Source organism: Balaenoptera physalus (assembly GCF_965194825.1).
Source record: "Balaenoptera physalus genome assembly, chromosome: 9".
In the NCBI taxonomy this organism is placed as follows: Eukaryota; Metazoa; Chordata; class Mammalia; order Artiodactyla; family Balaenopteridae; genus Balaenoptera; species Balaenoptera physalus.
The window spans coordinates 100,809,549-100,825,962 of NC_138888.1; the positions used below are offsets into that span (position 1 = coordinate 100,809,549).

General features: G+C 41.0%; 1 protein-coding gene across 1 annotated transcript in view; it reads right to left on the reverse strand.

Annotated features, from left to right (window-relative positions):
- Positions 1 to 7,402: 7,402 nt before the first annotated feature.
- The window catches only part of SDHAF4 (succinate dehydrogenase complex assembly factor 4), a 35,557-nt gene continuing 26,545 nt past the window's right edge, over positions 7,403 to 16,414 (reverse strand). Inside the window, exon 3 of the mRNA XM_082474306.1 lies at positions 7,403 to 7,833. Coding sequence (XP_082330432.1) covers positions 7,724 to 7,833 — 110 coding nt within the window. The 3' untranslated portion in view covers positions 7,403 to 7,723. The remainder of the gene's footprint in view (positions 7,834 to 16,414) is intronic.

The following is a 16,414-nucleotide window of genomic DNA, read 5'->3' on the forward strand; positions in this document are numbered from 1 at the left end:
ATCACAAACACGCACAGCCCTGAAGAAAAATTTCATCTATGTGAAATTTTATAACTATAAAATAGACTTCCTCTTTGTAAAATGATCCTGCATTCAGATGGCTAAAACCGCCTTAATGATTTCTACTAAGGGAAGGTGCAGGGCAGTTTCCTACAGCCATACCTTCTCATTGTTTTAAAGGAAAACTTTTTTAAAGTATTCAATAAATCGAGTGGTTTAGCAATTTTATTGATAACTAGTTGTATTATCAAATATAACTAAAATGCTTTTACATAATATTTTTATGATTTTATAAATATAGTTTGCCCGATGTACCTTATTTCTTGGATTTTTTTTTCCCTCTGTGCCACTGGGTGAAGATGCTTTGATTAGAGAACAGTGTACAGAGGTTTCCATTTTGTCTCTGAGTGGGAGGTTGCTATTTATGCTATTTTAAAAACTGCAGATTTTAGTTTTTAAACTAAGGAAAAATCAGAGGGGTGATATCTCAAATGAACTTGAGCAGAAATGGGGCATTTCTGTGATTTTTATGTAACTGGAAGAAAAAAAATCCAGCCTCCCATATTCTCAACCCCTAGGGGCTGACTCTGAGGAATGTTTTTCTACCCCTCCCCTGCTGCTTTTATAGCGTCTGGCAGGGGAACGGGTTCTTCCTACACGTTTTATATAGGATGTATTAAAGAAAAATGGTCACTGCAACATGTTTTATTACTAAGCCTGCCGACCAGGAGGAGGTGGCACCTTTGACCAGGAAGTGACCTTGGTTTTTTTTGGTCTATGTGTACAGAAGCCATAAAAGTTTCGAACGGCAAAATCAAAGGAGAGTACTCTAAAGGTAGAACACCGGCAACCGTGGTCAGTGAGTGAGAGAATGAAGCACCTGGAGAGAAGCAGCAGCCGGTGGAAGGAAGTGGCGGGAGGTGGGGACGGCCCGGGGAGCGCTGAGAACGCGCCCGTCCAGTGCGAGGGTCCGGACCGCCCCCGGCTCCCCGGCACTCGAGGGCGGCGTCTCCACGTCCCCCCCACCCCGGCCCCCCGCCCCGGAAACGCAAGCACAGCCCTCTCCCGTGGGAGGGTGCAGTGGGGCTGTGCAAGTGTCCTGAGCTGTGTGAGTGTCTAGATGCGCACAGCCTAGGCAGTCGGGCAGAGCCTCTGGTCCTCAGCCGCCTGATGCCCAGGACAGTCCGCGTGCCGCCGGCTCGCCGGGCCTAGTCCAAGGCCGCTGGCTCCTCCTTCGCACCAGGTCGGTACAGGTACCTCGTGCTCTTCTTACGGGTGAAATGTGTTTCCCCAAAATGACACGGTGACGTCCTAACCCCTGGTACCTCAGAATGTGCGCTTATTTGGAAAAAAGGTGTCATCTGTCCAGATGAGGTCGTCCCGGAGGAGGGTGGGCCCCTAATCCAACATGACTGGTGTCCTTACAAGGAGATGGCCTTGTGAAACCAGAGACACACAAGGAGAGCGCTAGGTGACCACGAAGGCAGAGGCTGGAGTCGTGAACCTGCGAGGCAAGGGCCGCCAAGGGCTGCCGGCGTGCCAGCAGCAGCTGGGAAGAGGGTGGCTCTGCTGACACCTGGACTTCAGGCTTCCAGCCTGCATAACTGTGAGAGCATAAATCCTACAGTGTTCCCAGCTTACCCTCCCCCGTCCCCACCCTCATCAAAAAAAAAAAAAAAAATCCTATTGTTGTAAGCCAGTTTGTGCTGCTTGCTGTGGCCGCCCGAGGAGACAAATGCGGCTTTGCAGCCTGTGGGCGCGGTATCCTCCCTGCATCCCCCCGGGAGTTTCCTCCGGCCGCAGCGTGGGGCTGGGCGCGGGGATGTACTAACGGAAGCCAAAGCCTGCGCGCTCCTCCCCTCTCCTTCAGCGGTGGTCGGGTCGAGTGCCCCTCCCAGAGCCGAAAAAGACCCTAAGAACACAATCCTGGCCTCGCCTTACTAGGCTGGCGAGGCCACCACAATGCAGGGAAACCGAAACCTGAGAACAAAGCCCAGCGGATGTGTTCCTGGGCAACGGATGACGTCAGCGTGCCGCCGCTCCCCGTCCCGGGCCCTCCCGACCGCAGCGTCAGGCACCCGCGCCCGCGGGAGAGGCCGGCTCGAGCCGGAGGGCTAAGGTCGCCGAGGAGCAGGAGGTCGGCGCTCCCCGGCCGCGCCCTCAGCGTCCCCCAGGGGGGCGCGGGCGGGCTGCGAGCCACAGCAGCGAGGACGCCTCCGCGCCGAGGGCTCAGCCCCACAGGACGCTGGACACCCGCCCCCTGCCGGGCGCGCCCGCGCGAGAGGGACGCATTCGCTGGGTTACAGTCACATTCCAGGGCAGACGGGGGGCTACCCTGAACGACGCGTGCTGAGGTTTGGAAACGGAGCCTCGCGTAAGGAACACAACAGCCCCAAAGACTTCAACTGCCACTTTCCCAAAGGAAAAGAGATGGAAATATACTACATAATCAAAGAGAACTGGACCCATAATAATGATTTTCCTGAATGTAAGCGATGATGAAACTTTTTAATGTATTTTCTAAAATCTGTGACATCATCGTCCGTGGTCTGTAAGAGCAGGCTATAAAACAGAGAACCAATGGGCTATCATCGCGCTTACAACAGGATGTTTAAACCATGTTACGTCTAAAATAAATATCTTGAAGCGAATATAAGCACAATCTTCCTATACTGCAGGTGAAACAAAACCTTAAAAGAACAAGACCATTTTTTTGGTTTGCAGTCAAGATCAATTGTTTCTTTCTCAGAAAAGATGTATTTAAAAACATCCATCGATTTTTTGCTACCCTAGCCCTGGGCTCGTGCCTCCTTCACACTGATACCCCCGTGTCACCCCCCCAGCTAGACTGCCTGCTCAGCCAGGGACCCATTCTCTGAAATCCTCTGAAACCTGCTTAACTCCTCTATATAAAAACTACACATTCAGTCTGAAGTTGTCTGCCATAAAATATCTCAGATGGGAGAAAAAGTATAAGTGGATAATGAAACAAAATTAATAACTGCTGATAAATATCAATAACTGTTAAACTTGGGCGATGGGTACATGGGGGACACATTGTATTATTCTTTCTACTTTTGTGTATTTTGAAAACTTCCATAATAAGAGCTTAAGCAATAATAACAAAGATGACATGTCTGGTCACTTTCCACAGGGGACTGCTTAATGCCCAGTGGCAATGAATGCGTGAAAAGTAAGTAACACCGGGACTTCCCTGGTGGCGCAGTGGTTAAGAATCCGCCTGCCAATGAAGGTAACATGGGTTCGAGCCCTGGTCCTGGAAGATCCCACATGCAGTGGAGCAACTAAGCCCGTGCGCCACAACTACTGAGCCTGTGCTCTAGAGCCCACAAGCCACAACTACTGAGCCCACATGCCACAACTACTGCAGGCCGTGTGCCTAGAGCCCGTGCTCTGCAACAAGAGAAGCCACCGCAATGAGAAGCCCACGCACTGCAACGAAGAGTAGCCCCCACTCGCTGCAGCTAGAGAAAAGCCCGCGTGCAGCAACGAAGACCCAACACAGCCAAAAATAAATAAGTAAATTTTAAAAAGTAATGAACACCTTCTAATGAGCTACACATGCTAACTCGCCCCTTAATACCTTTAACTGTGACCAGTAAGGACCCTGAGGGCCTTTGGGAGTGACTCGAATGTGAGGAGTATCGGAGAGTGTAGTGGGGAAAGACTGGGGAAAAGCAAATTTCAGGAGAGGGCTTAAATTAAACCATGATATGTAGGTCTTGAACTGGTTCTGAGTGTGCCCTGAAAGATTTATCTAGTATGTCCATTTTGAAGAAAAACGGGAACTATCTTGCATTTCAATGACTGAAACAGCTATGACATTTCACGCCTAAGCATCTTTTTTAGTGACCCGACCCGAGTGGTGACAAGGCCTGCCTGATGCCTGCAGTGGGGCTGGCAGGTGGGGCGGAGGGGCCTGGCAGGCCGTCCTCGGCAGCTCACCCCTCACTGCTGATCATCCAAGCCAGCCTGCTCGGTGCCAGGGGAGGAGCTTCGCTTTGGCAGAGCGTCTGAAAATGTCAACGTTATTCTTGTCTGAAACTCTTCTTGCCTTTTACATTTTAATTACTGTAAATTTTGGAAAGTATCTGAACGTGGTAAAGAGTTTTGTTCTGTTATTTTGGCACTTGCTGAAGCCAATCCCCATTTCTAGTAATTCTCTTTAGATTTCCTCAATAAAGATTAAATGTAAATAATGTGGGCAGTTTAAGTGAATTTAATGGTTCTAAAAAGTACGTGGGGTCAGCCTTACATAGACTGAAGTTCTTGGTTCATTTGCAGAACATGAGGGCAATGCCTTGTGGCTCAGCTTACATCCTTATAAAAATTATGCTAAGACCAGGACCAGTCTCAGACGTTTTGTGACCAAGCTTGTTTCTGGGTTAAAGCCTCCCAGCCCTCCTCCTGTCTCCCCTTGGGCTGCACCCTGGCTCAACCTGCCCCACTTCGTCTTCCTTAACCGCCGCCTACCTTTTCTAATCCCATGCCCCTGCAACCCAAGTGGAACATTTTGCTACATGTCTCTTATCAACATTAGAAACCTCAGAAGATTCCAAATCTTTTAGTATTTTGGGTGGTTTAAAGAAAAATGCATTACTCTTTAATAAATAAATTCCTAAAAGAATTTGGGGCATTTTTATAGCAATTTAAGGTTGATTTAGGATTATTTTATCTCACCTGAGGGACCCAACTAGCCCAATTCTAGAATACCGGGCCAGGAAACTTATTACAGGGGACATTGTGAGAAGGAAACAATCCCAGCTTCTGGGCACTGAATGAGACCAGGCTGCAGGTGTTGAAGGAAGGTCAGTCCAGCAGGCTTGACAATGCACACAAAAATGTCACAATAAATAGGTGTAGTTCACACACATGCGGTCCCACAGGAAAAGAGACTCGCCATAAAGTAGCAGGAGTGGTATCATGTGCAGACAGAACATGGCAAGAGGGAACCTGCGAGCAGGAACTAAACTTAGTTGTCGATCACTAGGGAGGTGGCACAGGGAAGAACGCCTGCAAGGTAGTAGGGCTTCGTTTCTCCTAAGAAAGACAGGGCAACAGCTTGGCAAAGCAGGTCTGAGAGGAATTTTGTGCACAAATAATGAAGACAAGGATCCACTTAATCCAACCGCAAGGTCTTAAAAGCAGCCTAGTCATCGCTCCTGAGAGTCAAGGCCAATGCCCAGTAACAGCAGCTCGAATACTGTTAACAGTTCCCTGTTGCTGCGTGAGACATTACCGCAAACCCCGTGGCTTAAAACAACAAACACTACCCACAGCTTCCTTGGGTCCGGAGTCTGAGTACTGGGTAGCTGGGTCCTCTGTTCAGGGTCTCACCAGGCTGAAATCAAGGTGTCAGCTGGAGCTGGGATCTCATCTGAGGCTCAGAATCTGCTTCCAATCTCATTCATGTGGTTCGCAGAATTCAGAGGCTTGTGGTTTTAAGAAGACTGAGGTTCTTGTTTTCTCGTTGGCTGTCAGCAGGGGACCACTTTCAGCTCCTGAAAGCTGCCTTCAGGACCTAGCCAATGGCACTTTCACAACAGAGCATCTTACTTCTTCAAATCCAGCAGGAGAACCTTCCTCCAGTTGGCCACAGTGGATTCTTACAAAGGTAACTTGAGCCCCAGAATGACTATTCCATCATCGCTGCCATATAATGTAACCTAATCAAGGGAATGACTATCTCATCATATTCACATGCACACCAGGGAGAGGGAATCTCGGGGGCCATTGTGGAGTTCTGCTGGATGATTCAAAACTAAGCCTACGTTTGTTGAGTGTTTATTAAATGCCCAGCACCATGCTGCAATTGGGGGTACAAAACTGAATGAAATAAATCAGGAATATAAGACAGGGAAGCCCACAGACTAATGGAGGACGCAGAATTGAAAATTAATTCTAAAACAAGTTAGTATGTCTGTGATAGTTGAATGTGGAAATGACACAGAAAAGATAGTCAAGGAAGTGAGGTATAGCTTGATAGGTGTTTTCTAGGCAGACAGTAAAGAAGAGGGCATTTCAGGCAGAAGGCATGTTTATCCACCAACACATGGAGGCGATGAAAAGCCTGTCTAAGAGGCTGTGAGTAGTGGGGCTTGACTGGGAAGGAGGGGCCTGAACAGATGTAAAGGGGCAGAACAGGAAGGACACGGAACTTAAGACTTCATCAGGGCAGGAACCACCAAGGAACGTGTGAAGGGATATGAGTACATTAAAGTCACAGAGACCAAGTTATACAAAGATAAAAAATTGACGCCACAAAAATAAGAAAAATTTCAACATAAACAAGCACAAGTGAAAAGCAAAAGTCTCATACAAACTGATAACAAAAGACCAATATCCAACAGAAAATGAGCAAAAGAAAAAGCAATTAATAGAAGATACAAAAGGCTGATAAACAGAGACGAGTGTTTAACATCACTTGTGATTAAGAAAGTGAAGATTCAAATAGTGAAACATCATTTTCACTACGAAATTGTTAGGATAACAGATACAAAAAACATGTATATTTACTTAGATTATTGAAGGACAATACATCAAAGGGTAACAAGCAGGTGTAGAGGTTTTTTTTTTTTTTTAAGGGAAGAGCTGGATCTTATAGCTACTTTATTTATTTATTTATTTGGCTGTGTTGGGTCTTTGTTTCTGCGCAAGGGCTTTCTCCAGTTGTGGCAAGCGGGGGCCACTCTTCATCACGGTGCGCGGGCCTCTCACTATCGCGGCCTCTCCCGTTGCGGAGCACAGGCTCCAGACGCGCAGGCTCAGTAGTTGTGGTGCACGGGCTTAGCTGCTCCGCGGCACATGGGATCTTCCCAGACCAGGGCTCGAACCCGTGTCCCCTGCATTAGCAGGCAGATTCTCAACCACTGTGCCACCAGGGAAGCCCAGGTGTAGAGGTTTTATACACAATTTTTGTTTTCTTCTTTATACTGTTTTCTAAATTTCCCCAGTGAACTTGTACAAATCCTTAAAATAGTACCTAATATATTCATTTATGTCAAGAAAGAGAGCATCTAATGAGAAACCGCAGTGCCTGTCCACCCAACTCGCCTCCAGAGGCAACTCCTTTCAGCTCTTCTGGTATGCACTGCTCCAGGGGGTTTACATGTATTCATTCACTCATTTAATCTTCTCAACTGTCCTATGAGGTGGAACTAGTATTATCTCCAATTTACACATAAGGATACTGAAGCACAGAGAAGTTAAATAACTTACCCAAGGTCACATAAGCTATTAAGTAGTGGAGCTGGGATTTGAACCCAAGTAATCTGGCTCCAGAGTTAAAGATTTTCTGCTGTTACTGTGGCCTTACCAAACTATAATGCATTACTGAACTCACATTTAAAATGTCACTATTACCTAGCACATGGCAATAAAATCATTAAAAAAAAAAGTTGTTTTATTTACATTTGTATCTTATAAGCAACTGATTAACTTAAACTGAAACATGATAAATAAAAGTTTGCAGCTCTAATCATCACTTAAATACCCCAATACATTTAAATTAAAATTAATGTGCTAATATTTCCTCTTTCCTGATTTATAGCAGCATATTTTCTTCCAAAGCTATCATATATATTTTTAAACACATTATAGAAATTAGATGACTTAAAGGATATACAGAAAGAAAATAATCAAAAATAAGTTAATTCAGGTGTACACAATCAGAAAAAGATACTGAAGTTAACGAATATGTGGCTTAAAAATCAATACAGCGTCCTTTTCGTTCCCAATCTCCATATCGGGTAGGTTCTGGGCCCCTGGGTCCACCTCTTTCTTTGGTAACAGGATTAACATCATCTGGAAATTCTGAAGAAAGACAGAGATGTAAAAAAAAGCAGTCAGTGGAGATGGGAAAAGCATTATGGTCAATTCTGCAGATGAGGTTGCAGAGCTGACAGTTAACAGGATGCATGCTACTGAAGAGGCTACTACTATGCAGTCCTTAAACAAACTCTCCCCAGAGAGCGGTTCCTCTCCCCACCCTGAGAAATCACCTTAGCATCCAATCTTCATATCCAATCTACTTTATTTCCGGCATTAGTGACAGAATTCTCAGAGGACTCTCAGGCCCTCATCTGAGGAGTGGCTGGGTTAGAACAGAAGGAAAGGGGTGCAGAGAATACAGAGTACAAATCCATAGGGTTTGGAAGGTTTTGAAACAAGATTACTTTGATTCAATGCCTTATTTTTCTTAACAGCAAAGTGGGGACAACAATCATACCTGCCTTACTATCTTGAGAAATAAAAAAATGCATGTAAAAGGTCTAGCACATAAGAATGCTCAATTAATTTTAGCTATGAGTATTAATTTTCCTCATCATACGGTTTTGGCTTCAGCAACTGGTTCCCTGAAACTGCCATTTATGGGCATAACAGCTGTTATTATTGTTAATAATAACAGTGTATGTATGTTCATAATAGGAATATCTGTTTTGAGTCAGGCCCAATTCTGAGGACTTTATACATATTAATTCATTTAACCCTCATAATAATCCTTTGGGATAGGAACAATTACTGTTTCCATTTTTTTTTTTAATTTATTTATTTATTTTGGCTGTGTTGGGTCTTCGTTTCTGTGTGAGGGCTTTCTCCAGTTGCGGTGAGCGGGGGCCACTCTTCATCGCAGTGCGCGGGCCTCTCACTGTCGCGGCCTCTCCCATTGCAGAGCACAGGCTCCAGACGCGCAGGCTCAGTAGTTGTGGCTCACGGGCTTAGTTGCTCCGCGGCATGTGGGATCTTCCCAGACCAGGGCTCGAACCCGTGTCCCCTGCATTAGCAGGCAGATTCTCAACCACTGCGCCACCAGGGAAGCCCTTGTTTCCATTTTATAGGTGAGGAAGATGAGACTAAGTGATGAAACTGAGTTTGAATTCACACATTCTGGCTGCAGTCTTGCTCTTAGCACATACACTGTACTGATCTGTACACAGGAAGATCAGGAGAGGAACCAGCTATTAGAAAGAATTCCAATTCTTAAACAATGTCTAATCACTCATTCATTTTCTTTGAAGTATAGGTGATTTACAATATTGTATTAGTTTCAGGTGTACAGCATAGTGATTCAGTTATTTTTACAGATTATACTCCAGTAAAAGTTATTACAAGATAAAGGCAATAATTCCCTGGGCTATATATCATTGTTGCCTCTCCAATTTATACACAGTAGTTTGTATCTCTTAATCCCATACCCCTATCTTGGCCCCCCCCTTCCCTCTCCCCACTGGGAACCACTAGTTAGTTTTCTATACTGTGAGTCTGTTACTGTTTTGCTATATACACTGTTTGTTTTATTTTTTAGGTTCCACATGTAAGTGATGAGTATTTGTCTTTCTCTGATTTTTTCACTAAGCATAATATTCTCGAGGTCCATCCACATTGTTGCAAATGGCAGATTTCATTCTTTTTAATGGCTGAGTAATATTCCATTTTGTGTGTGTTTGTGTGTGTGTGTGTATCTTCTTTATCCATTCATCTGCTGGTCACTTGCTTCCATATCTTGGCTATTGTAAACAATACTGCTATGAACGCTGGGGCGCACGTATCTCTTCAAATTAGTGTTTTCATTTTCTTTGGATATATACATAGTAGTGGAATTGCTGGGTCATATGGTAGTTCTATTTTCAGTTTTCTGAGGAACCTCCATAATGTTTTCTATATTAGATGCACCAATTTACACTCCCACCAACAGTGTAGGAGGGTTCCCTTTTCTCCACACCCTCTCTAGCATTTATTATTTGTTGACTTTTTGATGATGGCCATTCTGACCAGTCTGAGGTGGTAACCCATGGTAGTTCTGATTTGAAATTCTCTAATAATTAGTGACGTTGAGCATTTTTTCACGTGCCTGTTGGCCATCTGTATGTCTTCTTTAGAAAAATGTCTATTCAGGTCCTCTGCCCATTTTCTGATTGGATTGTTTTTTTATATTGAGTTGTATGAGCTGTTTATATATTTTGGATATTAACCCTGTGTTGGCCGTATCGTTTGCAAATATTTTCTCTCATTCACAGGTTGTCTTTTCATTTTGTCCACAGTTCCTTAGCTGTGCAAAAGTTTTTAAGTTTAATTAGGTCCCATCTGTTTATTTCTTTTGCCTTAGGAGATAGATCCAAAAAAATATTGCTACAATTTATGTCAAAGAGTGTTCTGCCTATGTTCTCTTCTATGAGTTTTATGGCTTCAGGTCTTACATTTAGATATTTAGTCCATTGAGTTTATTTTTGTATATGGTGTGAGGAAATGTTCTAATCTCATTCTTTTACATGTAGCTGTCCAGTTTTCCCAGCACAGCTTATTGAAGAGATTGTCTTCTTCCATTGTATATTCTTACCTCCTTTGTTGTAGATTAATTGACCAAAGGTTCATGGGTTTATTTCTGGGATCTCTATTCTGTTCCATTAATCTATGTGTATGTTTCTGTGCTGGTACCATGCTGTTTTGATTACTGTAGCTTTGTAGTATAGTCTGAAGTTTGGGTGCTTGACACCTCCAGATTTGTTCTTTTTCCTCCAGACTGTTTTGGCAATTTGGGGCCTTTTGTGGTTCGATATGAATGTTAGGATTATTTGTTCTAGTTTTGTGAAAAATGTCATGAGTATTTTGATAGGGATTGCATTTAATCTGTACATTGCTTTTAGTGGCCATTTTAACAATATTAATTCTTCCAATCCAAGAGCACAGGATATCCTTCCATTTCTTTTATCATCTTCTATTTCCTTCATCATTGTTTCATAGTTTTCAGAGTATAGGTCTTTCACCTTTAAGTTTTAGGTATTGTATTCTTTTTGGTGTGATTTTAATGGGGATTGTTTTTTTTACTTTATCTTTCTGATAGTTCATTATTAGTGTATGTAAAGGAAACATTTCTCTATATTAATCTTGTATTCTGCAATTTTACAGAATTCATTTATTAGTGCTAATAGTTTTTTGGTGGAGACGTTAGGGTTTTCTATATATAGTGTCATGGATCTGCAAATAGTGACAGTTTTACTTCTTCCCTTCACATTTGCATACCTATTTATCTTCCTTGTCTGATTGCTGTGGCTAGAACTTCCAATACTATGTTAAATAGAAGGGGCAAAAAGTGGGCATCCCTGTCTAGTTCCTGAGTTAGAAGAAAGGCTTTCAACTTTTACTGTTGAATATGATGTTAGCTGTGGATTTGTCATAAATTGCCTTTATTATGTTGAGATATGTTCCCTCTATACCCACTTCGGTGAGAGTTTTATAATGAATGGATAATGAATTTTGTCAGATGGTTTTTCTGCATCTATTGAGATGATCACTTGGTTTTTATCCTTCCTTTTGTTAATGTGGTGTATCACATTAATTGATTTGCAAATACTGAACAATCTTTGTGTCCCTGGAATAAATCCAAATTGATCATCGTATATAATCCTTTTAATATATTTTTGGATTCAGTTTGCTAATATTCTGTTGAGGATTTTAGAATCTATATTCATCAATGATATTGACCTGTAATTTTCTTTTTTTATAGTATATTTGTGTGGTTTTGGTATCAGGGTAATTATTGGTGGCCTTGTAAAATGAGTTTGAGAGTGTTCCGTCCTCTTCAATTTTTTGGAATAGTTTGAGACGGTTAGGTATTAGCTCTTTATATGTTTGGTAGAATTCTCCTTTGAAGCTGTCTGGTCCTGGACTTTTGTTTGCTGGGAGTTTTTAAATTACAGATTCAATTTTACTACTAGTGATCAGTCTGTTCAAGTTGTCTACTTCTTCTTGATTCAGTCTTCACAGGTTGTATGTTTCCAGAAATTTATCCATTTCTTCTAGGTTGTCCAATTCATTGACATATAACTGTTAGTAGTGTTCTCTTATGATTTTTTGTATCTCTGTGGTTTCTGTTGTTACTTCTCCTCTTTCATTTCTTATTTTATTTGGGTCTTCTCTCTTTTCTTCTCGGTGATCCTTGCTAAATGTTTACCAATTTTGTGCATCTTTTCAAAAAACCAGCTCTTGGTTTCATTGATCTTTTCTATTGTTTTGTTGATTTCTATTTTATTTCCCCTCTGATCTTTATTTCCTTCCTATCGCTGACTTTGGGCTTTGTTCTTCTTTTTCTAATCCTTCTAAGTGGCAGGTTAGGTTGTTAATTTTTCTTTCTTGAGAAAGGCCTGTACTGCTATAAACTTGCTTCTTAGAACTACTTTTGCTGCACCCCATAGATTTTGGAGTGTTGCATTTCCCTTTTCTTTGGTCTTAAGGTATTTTCTGATTTCCTCTTTGATTTCTTCATTCACCCACTGGTTTTTTAGTAGCATGTTGTTTTAGTCTCTAAGTATTTGTCCTTTTCCCATTTTTCTTTCTGTAATTCATTTCTAGTTTCATACTGCTACGGTCAGAAAAAATGCTTGATATGCTTTCTATCTTCTCACATTTTTTGAGACTTGTTTTACGGCCTAGCATGTGATCTATCCTGGAGAATGTTCCATGTGCACTTGAATATAATGTATATTCTGCTGTTTTTGGATGTAATGTTCTGTACATATCTGTTAAGTCCAAGAGGTCTGTTGTGTCATTTAAGACCAGTGTTGCCTTATTGATTTTCTGTCTGGATGATTTGCCCATTAATGTAAGTGTGGTGTTCAAGTGCCCTACTATTATTGTGAATTTCTCCCTTTTTGTCTGTTAGTATTTGCTTTATATATTTAGGTGCTCCTGTATCAAGTATTTATGTTAATGATAACATCCTCTTCTTGTATTGATCCCTTTATCATTATATAATGCCCTTCTCTGTTTTCTGTTACAGTCTTTGTTTAAAGTCTACTTTATCTGATATGAGTATTGCTACCCCCACTTTCTTGTCATTTCTGTTTGCATGAAATAACTTTTTCCATCTCCTCACTTTGTCTGTGTCTTTAGCTCTGAAGTGAGTCTCTTGTAGGCAGCAAATAGAAGGGCCTCATCACCCTATGTCTTTTGATTCGAATATTTAGTCCTTTGACATTTAAAGTAATTTTTTTTTTAATATGGCCTTTATTATGTTGAGGTAGGTTCCCTCTATGCCCACTTTCTGGAGAGTTTTTATCATAAATCGGTGTTGAATTTTGTCAAAAGCTTTTTCTGCATCAATTGAGATGATCATATGGTTTTTCTTCTTCAATTTGTTAATATGGTGTATCACATTGATTGATTTGCGTATATTGAAGAATCCTTGCATCCCTGGGATAAATCCCACTTGATCATGGTGTATGATCCTTTTAATGTGTTGTTGGATTCTGTTTGCTAGTATTTTGTTGAGGATTTTTGCATCTATATTCATCAGTGATATTGGTCTGTATTTTTCTTTCTTTGTAGTGTCTTTGTCTGCTTTTGGTATCAGGGTGATGGTGGCCTCATAGAATGAGTTTGGGAGTGTTCCTTCCTCTGCAATTCTTTGGAAGAGTTTGAGAAGGATAGGTGTTAGCTCTTCTCTAAATGTTTGATAAAATTCACCTGTGAAGCCATCTAGTCCTGGACTTTTGTTTATTGGAAGATTTTTAATCACAGTTTCAATTTCATTGCTTGTGATTGGTCTGTTCATATTTTCTGTTTCTTCCTGGTTTAGTCTTGGAAGGTTATACCTTTCTAAGAATTTGTCCATTTCTTCCAGGTTGTCCATTTTATTGGCATAAAGTTGCTTGTAGTAGTCTCTTAGGATGCTTTGTATTTCTGCAGTGTCTGTTGTAACTTCTCCTTTTTCATTTCTGATTTTATTGATTTGAGTCCTCTCCCTCTTTTTCTTGATGAGTCTGGCTAATGGCTTATCAATTTTGTTTATCTTCTCAAAGAACCAGCTTTTAGTTTTATTGATCTTTGCTATTGTTTTCTTTGTTTCTATTTCATTTATTTCTGCTCTGATCTTTATGATTTCTTTCCTTCTGCTAACTTTGGGTTTTCTTTGTTCTTCTTTCTCTAGTTTCTTTAGGTGTAAGGTTAGATTGTTTACTTGAGATTTTTCTTGTTTCTTTAGGTAGGCTTGTATAGCTATAAACTTCCCTCTTAGAACTGCTTTTGCTGCATCCCATAGGTTTTGGGTCGTCGTGTTTTCATTGTCATTTGTCTCTAGGTATTTTTTGATTTCCTCTTTGATTTCTTCAGTGATCTCTTGGTTATTTAGTAACGTATTGTTTAGCCTCCATGTGTTTGTCTTTTTTACGTTTTTTTCCCTGTAATTCATTTCTAATCTCATAGCATTGTGGTCAGAAAAGATGCTTGATATGATTTCCATTTTCTTAAATTTACTGAGGCTTGATTTGTGACCCAAGATGTGATCTATCCTGGAGAATGTTCCGTGCGCACTTGAGAAGAACGTGTAATCTGTTGTTTTTGGATGGAATGTCCTATAAATATCAATTAAATCTATCTGGTCTATTGTGTCATTTAAAGCTTCTGTTTCCTTATTTATTTTCATTTTGGATGATCTGTCCATTGGTGTAAGTGAGGTGTTAAAGTCCCCCACTATTATTGTGTTACTGTCGATTTCCTCTTTTATGGCTGTTAGCAGTTGCCTTATGTATTGAGGTGCTCCTATGTTGGGTGCATATATATTTATAATTGTTATATCTTCTTCTTGGATTGATCCCTTGATCATTATGTAGTGTCCTTCTTTGTCTCTTGTAACATTCTTTACTTTAAAGTCTATTTTATCTGATATGAGTATAGCTACTCCAGCTTTCTTTTGATTTCCATTTGCATGGAATATCTTTTTCCATCCCCTCACTTTCAGTCTGTATGTGTCCCTAGGTCTAAAGTGGGTCTCTTGTAGACAGCATATATATGGGTCTTGTTTTTGTATCCATTCAGCAAGCCTGTGTCTTTTGGTTGGAGCATTTAATCCATTCACGTTTAAGGTAATTATCGATATGTATGTTCCTATGACCATTTTCTTAATTGTTTTGGGTTTGTTTTTGTAGGTCCTTTTCTTCTCTTGTGTTTCCCACTTAGAGAAGTTCCTTTAGCATTTGTTGTAGAGCTGGTTTGGTGGTGCTGAATTCTCTTAGCTTTTGCTTGTCTGTAAAGCTTTTGATTTCTCCATCAAATCTAAATGAGATCCTTGCCAGGTAGAGTAATCTTGGTTGTAGGTTCTTCCCTTTCATCACTTTAAGTATATCATGCCACTCCCTTCTGGCTTGTAGAGTTTCTGCTGAGAAATCAGCTGTTAACCTTATGGGAGTTCCCTTGTATGTTATTTGTCGTTTTTCCCTTGCTGCTTTCAATAATTTTTCTTTGTCTTTAATTTTTGCCACTTTGATTACTATGTGTCTCAGCGTGTTTCTCCTTGGGTTTATCCTGTATGGGACTCTCTGCGCTTCCTGGACTTGGGTGGCTATTTCCTTTCCCATGTTAGGGAAGTTTTCGACTATAATCTCTTCAAATATTTTCTCTGGCCCTTTCTCTCTCTCTTCTCCTTCTGGGACCCCTATAATGTGAATGTTGTTGCGTTTAATGTTGTCCCAGAGGTCTCTTAGGCTGTCTTCATTTCTTCTCATTCTTTTTTCTTTAGTCTGTTCCACAGCAGTGAATTCCACCATTCTGTCTTCCAGGTCACTTATCCGTTCTTCTGCCTCAGTTATTCTGCTATTGATTCCTTCTAGTGTAGTTTTCATTTCAGTTATTGTATTGGTCATCTCTGTTTGTTTGTTCTTTAATTCTTCTAGGTCTTTGTTAATCATTTCTTGCATCTTCTCAATCTTTGCCTCCATTCTTATTCCGAGGTCCTGGATCATCTTCACTATCATTATTCTGAATTCTTTTTCTGGAAGGTTGCCTATCTCCACTTCATTTAGTTGTTTTTCTGGGGTTTTTTCTTGTTCCTTCATCTGATATATAGCCCTCTGCCTTTTCATCTTGTCTATCTTTCTGTAACTGTGGGTTTTGGTCCACAGGCTGCAGGATTGTAGTTTTTCTTGCTTCTGCTGTCTGTCCTCTGGTGGTTGAGGCTATCTAAGAGGCTTGATGGGAGGCTCTGGTGGTGGGTAGAGCTGACTGTTGCTGTCTAAAGTAATTATTGATAGGTATGTACTTAATGCCATTTTATTATATGTTTACTGGTTGTTTTTCTAGTTCTTTGTTCATTTCTTCTCTTGTGGTTTGATGATTTTCTTTAGTAGTATGCTTGTATTCTTTTTAGTTTTATCTACTGTAGTTTTGATTTGTGATTACCATGGGATTCATATATGTTGACATTTAACTATATCTACTTGTTTTGAACTGATAGTCGTTTAAGTTCAGATGCATTTGAAAAGATCTACGTTTTTTACGCCCCTCCCCTACATTGTTTTTGATGTCATAGTTTAGATCTTTATGTTTATCTCTTAACTATTTATTGTAGTTATAGTTGCTTCTACGATTTTTTTTTTAAGTTCATCTCTTTCTTTTTAATTCC